At 47.5% G+C, this 6,258-nt stretch overlaps 1 protein-coding gene across 1 annotated transcript; it reads right to left on the minus strand.

The window, feature by feature from the left end:
• Positions 1 to 3,589: 3,589 nt before the first annotated feature.
• LOC129476880 (large ribosomal subunit protein eL32-like) lies at positions 3,590 to 4,087 on the minus strand. The gene has a single exon (XM_055269708.2). It carries the CDS (start codon positions 4,055 to 4,057, stop codon positions 3,650 to 3,652), a length of 408 nt encoding a protein of 135 aa, XP_055125683.1. The 5' UTR covers positions 4,058 to 4,087; the 3' UTR covers positions 3,590 to 3,649.
• Positions 4,088 to 6,258: the final 2,171 nt, after the last annotated feature.

Consider the following 6,258-nt stretch of genomic DNA (forward strand, 5'->3'; position numbering starts at 1 on the left):
GTACCTGCCACCGTGCCTGGCTAATTTTTGTATTTTTACTGTGGGTGGTGTTACACCAACTTGGCCAGGCTGGTCTTGAACTTTTCACCTTGCGATCCACCCACCTCGGCCTCCCAAAGTGCTGGGATTACAGGCATGAGCCTCTGCGCCCAGCCATGAATTTTTTTATTTTATGGCAAATGCTTTCGGTATCCTGAGCAAAAAAACTCTGCCTCCCAGAAAGTCTCAATGATTTTCACCTGTTTTCTTCTAGAAGTGTTATTGTTTCAGATTTTCATTTGAGTTTGTGATCTCTCCTGAGTTAATGTTTGTATACAGTGCAAGGTAGGGATATTTATATTTATTTTTATTTTTGGAGATAGAGTCTCACTCTCGCCCAGGCTGGAGTGGAGTGGCGTGATCTCAGTTCACTGCAACCTCCACCTCCTGGGTTCAAGTGATTCTTGTGCCTCAGCCTCCCAAGTAGCTGGGATTACAGGCATGCACCACCATGCCCGGCTAATTTTTGCGTTTTTCTTAGAAACGGGGTTTCACCATGTTGGCCAGGCTGGTCTCAAACTCCTGACCTCAAGTGATCTGTCTGCCTCAGCCTCCCAAACTGCTGGGGTTACAGGCATAAGCCACTGTGTTGGGCCACCTAATTTTCAAAAGTTTGGTAGAAATGGGGTCTCACTATGTTACTCAGCCTGGTCTTGAACTCCTGAGCTCAAGCTATCCTCCTGTCTCGGTTTCCCAAAGTGCTGGGATTATAGCGATGAGCCCCTGCATCCAGCGGAAATAAAATTTTTAAAATAAAACTCTTGCATTTTTTGATGGCAGCCCTTATATACTTGGTGTTATTATTGCTACTATGAATGATATTGAAATCACAGTGAATGCCGACTTGTAAAACATGAAATACAGAATTAGGCCGGGCGTGGTGACTCATGCCTGTAATCCCAGCACTTTGGGAGGCTGAGGCGGGTGGATCATGAGGTCAAGAGATTGAGACCATCCTGGCCAACATGGTGAAACCCTGTCTCTACTAAAAATACAAAACTTAGCTGGGCGTGGTGATGCATGCCTGTAGTCCCAGCTACTTGGGAGGCTGAGGCAGGAGAATTGCTTGAATTCGGGAGGCGGAGGTTGCGGTGAGCTGAGATGGAGCCACTGCACTCTAGCCTGGTGACAGAGTGAGACTCCATCTCAAAAAAATAAAATAAATAAATACAGAATTAATTTCAGTTATGAGCAACTAAGTTTTAACTGATAAAATAGAAAGCCCTTAGCAAGGTCAGGAGCTCAAACATGGCCGGGTGCGGTGGCTCACGCCTGTAATACCAGCACTTTGGTAGGCCAAGGTGGGCGGATCACGAGGTCAGGAGATTGAGACCATCCTGGCTACGGTGAAACCCAGTCTCTACTAAAAATACAAAAAAAATTAGCCGGGTGTGGTGGCTGGCACCTGTAGTCCCAGCTACTTGGGAGGCAGAGGCAGGAGAATGGCGTGAAGCAAGGAGGCGGAGCTTGCAGTGAGCCAAGATCGTGCTACTGCACTCCAGTCTGGGCAACAGAGCTAGACTCCATCTCAAAAAAAAAAAAAAAAAAAAAAAAGAGCTCAAACATGTATTACTTTTTATCAAAATAATGATTTGGTCACATACTTTGATCTGGGAAGGGTAGGGAATATCTCTTCAATAGAAATTTGGCCGGGTGCGGTGGCTCATGTCTGTAATTCCAGCACTTTGGGGGGCCGAGGCTCGTGGATCACCTGAAGTCAGGAGTTTGAGACCACGCTGGCCAACATGGAGAAACCCCGTCTCTACTAAAAATACAAAAATTAGCTGGGCGTGGTGGCGTGTGCCTGTAATCCCAGCTACTTGGGAGGCTGAGGCATGAGAATCACTTGAACCCAGGAGGTGCAGGTTACAGGGGGCTGAGATCATGCCACTGTACTCCAGCCTGGGCGACAGAGCGAGATTCTGTCTCAATAAATAAATACATAAACCAAAAATAGGCACATGCCTGTTGTCCTAGCTACTCAGGAAGCTGAGGTGGGAGGATTACTTGAGCTGGGGAGATCAAGGCTGCAGAGAGCCGTGATCACGCACTTCGTTCTAGCTTGGGCAACATGGTGAGACTGTGTAAAAAATATATTTTTAAAAATAAATGCAAATGAAAATATTATTTCAATTAAATTGATTATAATTGAAAATTATAATAATTTGAAAACAGTAAATATTTTATTGAACCTGAATCTGAAGCGCTAACAGAGATTCAACATATTTCTAGGGCAGATGGCAGGTCTTAAGGCTCAGCTCTGTTGAAAGGGACGGTGTCTGTGAAACTAACTGGAGCCTCCTGGGGCTCCAGTGTTGGTCCCAGCTGAAATTTTTTGATTGTTTTGTTTTGTTTTTGAGACAGGGTCTCACTCTGTCACTCAGGATGGAGCACAGTGGTGTGATCTCAGCTCGCTGCAGCCTTGACCTTCCAGACTCAAGCTATCCTCCCACTTCAGCCTCCCTAATTGCTGAGACTACAGTCACGTGCCACCATGCCCAACCAATTTTTCTTTTTTTTAATTTTTATTCTGAGACAGAGTCTCCCTCTGTTGCCCGGGCTGGAGTACAGAAGTGCAGTCTTGGCTTGCTTCAACCTCTGCCTCCCAGGTTCAAGCGATTTTCCTGCTTCAGCCTCCCAAGTAGCTGAGACACGGAGGCACCCGCCACCATGCCTGGCTAATTTTTGTATTTTTAGTAGACACGGGGTTTCACCATGTTGGCCAGGCTGGTCTCACCTCATGTGATCTGCCTGCACTGGCCTCCCAAAGGGCTGGGATTACAGGTGTGAGCTGCCGCGCTGGCCTCCAACATTTGTTTTTTTCCTGAAGCTTTCCCTCCTTGCATTCTCCTCTCTCACGTAAGCCCCATGCTGTTGTTCCCCAAGAGACTCTTTTTCTTCCTTTTAAAACTTACTTATTCTCTAAAATGGATGACTACTACACAGTACTATTAGTTTAGTATTAGAGGGAACCCACTTGGTCACAGTGTTTGCATTGCTTTCTCTATTAGAATGTGTGTGTGTGTGTGTGTGTGTTTTAGTAGAGATGGGGTTTCACCACGTTGCTCAGGCTGGTCTCGAACTCCTGAGCTCAGACAATCTGCCCGCCTTGGCCTCCCAAAGTGTGAGGATTACAGGCGTGAGCCACTGCACCTGGCCTCTCTATTAGAATTGTATAGAGATACTTGTTTTGTGTTTTCTTTTGTGTGAGATGGAGTTTTGCTCTTGTTGCCCAGGCTAGAGTGCAATGGTGTGATTTCGTCTCACTGCAACCTCTGCCTCCCAAGTTCAAGCAATTCTCCTGCTTCGGCCTCCTGAGTGGGTGGGATTACAGGTGCGCACCACCACACCCAGCTAATTTTTGTATTTTTAGTAGAGATGGGGTTTTACCATGTTGGCCAGGCTGGTCTCAAACTCTTGATCTCAAGTGATCCACCCCCCTCGGCCTCCCAAAGTGCTGGGATTACAGGGGTGAGCCACTGTGCCCGGCCTAGAGATACTCTTTTTTTTTTTTTTTTTTTTTTTTTTTTTTTTTTTTTTTACCAAGGAAGGAAGATGCCAGATGGCAGTTTTTACAATTATTTAAACAGAAAATGTGCACACAAGCTGTCTACTCATTTTCTTCACTGCACAGCCTGGCATTGGGGTTGGTGACTCTGCTGGCCAGTTGGGCAGCTCTTTCCACGATGGCTTTGCGGTTCTTGGAGGAAACATTGTGAGCGACCTCGGCACGGTAAGATTTGTTGCACATCAGCAGCACTTCCAGCTCCTTGACGTTGTGGACCAGGAACTTCCGGAAGCCACTGGGCAGCATGTGCTTTGTTTTTTTGTTGCTTCCATAACCAATGTTGGGCATCAAGATCTGGCCCCTGAATCTTCTACGAACCCTGTTGTCAATGCCTCTGGGTTTCCGCCAGTTACGCTTAATTTTGACGTATCGGTCTGACTGGTGCCGGATGAACTTCTTGGTTCTCTTTTTGAAGATCTTGGGCTTCACAAGGGGTCTGAGGGCGGCCATGATGCTGAGGAAGAGACGGCTGCCACCTTCGTAGGCAGTGCCGAGGAAGAGAGAGCACTCTTTTTTGTTTGTTTGTTTTGAGACGGAGTCTTGTTGTGTCGTCCAGGCTGGAGTGCAGTGGTGCGATCTCGGCTCACTGCAACCTCTGCCTCCCAGGTTCAAGCGATTCTCCTGCCTCAGCCTCCTGAGTAGCTGGGATTAGAGGTGTGCACCACTGTGCCTGGCTAATTTTTGTATTTTTAGTGGAGATGGGGTTTCACCATGTTAGTCAGGTTGGTCTTGAACTCCTGACCTCAGGTGATCCACTCGCCTCAGCCTCCCAAAGTGCTGGGATTACAGGCGTGAGCCACTGCACCCGGCCCAGATACTCTTAATATTCCAATTTGACATATGGGACAAATGAGGCCTGGAGAGATTAGGGAATTTTCCTAAATGTCATCAAGCTGGAGATAAGAAAATTATGCCTAATTTTTTTTTTTTTTTTTTTTTTGAGACGGAGTCTTGCTCTGTCGCCCAGGCTGGAGTGCAGTGGCGTGAGCTCGGCTCACTGCAGGCTCCGCCCCCCAGGGTTCACACCATTCTCCTGCCTCAGCCTCCTGAGTAGCTGGGACTACAGCCGCCCGCCACCACGCCCGGCTAATTTTTTGTATTTTTAGTAGAGACGGGGTTTCACCGTTTTAGCCAGGATGGTCTCGATCTCCTGACCTCGTGATCTGCCCGCCTCGGCCTCCCAAAGTGCTGGGATTACAGGCGTGAGCCACCGCGCCCGGCCCTTTTTTTTTTTGAGATGGAGTCTCACTCTTGTCGCTGGAGTGTGACACTCCAGGCTGGAGTGCGATGGCGCGATCTTGGCTCATTGCAACCTCCGCCTCCCGGGTTCAAGTGATTCTCTGTTTCAGCGTCCCCAGTAGCTGGGATTACAGGCACCTGTCACCATGCTCAGCTAATTTTTGTATTTTTAGTAGAGATGGAGTTTCACCATGTTGGCCAGGCTAGTCTTGAACTCCTGACCACAGGTGATCCACCCACCTCAGGCTCCCAAAGTGCTGGGATTACAGGTGTGAGCCACCATGCCCAGCTGATTTTTCTTTTTAATTTCTTTTTCCTTTTTTAAATTTTTTTTGACTGCTCCTTGTAAAGCAGCGCTAACCCATAGGCAGCACACCCAGAGTAGCCACGCTTAAAAATTTAAAGAGGCAGCAACAACCGCTTTCCTCAGTGAACCAATTCCTACAGTTGAGGTCTCAAGCACAACCACATATGGTTCTAACTAGGTACTCTCAAGTACCAGGCAGGGTTTCACCCTGAGTTTCGTCGTAATGTGCCCATGGGATTGCATGATGTCTGGATTTGATGTCCTTGCATTGTGAGAACAACATATAGCAACAGAAACACATGATGCATGGTGATCTGGAGGAGTCTCGCAGTTGGAGGAGAGCGGACAAACCGTAATGATGTGAAGTGAAGAAGCACTCATCAGACAAGTGCCCAGCGAGCAGAAGCAAACAAAAAGAAAGCAAACGCTGTGAACATCAGAAACCAATGTGGGCTGGGCGCAGTGGCTCACGCCTGTAATCCCGGCACTTTGGGAGACCGAGGCGGGCGGATCACGAGGTCAGGAGATTGAGACCATCCTGGCTAACACGGTGAAATGCCGTCTCTACTAAAAATACAAAAAAAATTAGCCGGGCGAGGTGGCAGGCGCCTGTAGTCCAGCTACTCGGGATGCTGAGGCAGGAGAATGGTGTGAACCCTGGGGGGCGGAGCCTGCAGTGAGCCGAGCTCACGCCACTGCACTCCAGCCTGGGCGACAGCGAGACTCCGTCTCAAAAAAACAAACAAACAAAAAAACCAACATGTATGTCCCCAGTGAAGGGCTACCAAACGGAAGTTCCTGGAGCGCCAGGGCTCTCTGGGAAGAAACCTGTACAGGGTCCTGTGTGGCAATGGTGGGTCAATGGAAGCAGAGATGCCAATGAATGTTTTTACTGGTCATTGAATTTCTCTTACCCTGTTTGTTAGCATTCATTCAAAGAAAATAAATAAAAAAGCAATTGGGATTAATAAGAACCTACAAATAACTTTTGGCATCAAACTCATTCTTTTGATTCTAGATCCCAGTATGTAGTTTCTTTTCATAGCTATTCTAAAGTAATGCTGAATGATATATGGAGAATATAGAAGACTTCGCAGAGCTAGCA

This window comes from Symphalangus syndactylus, chromosome 6, assembly GCF_028878055.3.
Source record: "Symphalangus syndactylus isolate Jambi chromosome 6, NHGRI_mSymSyn1-v2.1_pri, whole genome shotgun sequence".
Classification (NCBI taxonomy): Eukaryota; Metazoa; Chordata; class Mammalia; order Primates; family Hylobatidae; genus Symphalangus; species Symphalangus syndactylus.

What these genes read in the sequence shown, in the direction of transcription:
- LOC129476880 (XM_055269708.2), bottom strand. Translation starts at nt 4,057, where the DNA reads ATGGCCGCCCTCAGACCCCTTGTGAAGCCCAAGATCTTCAAAAAGAGA.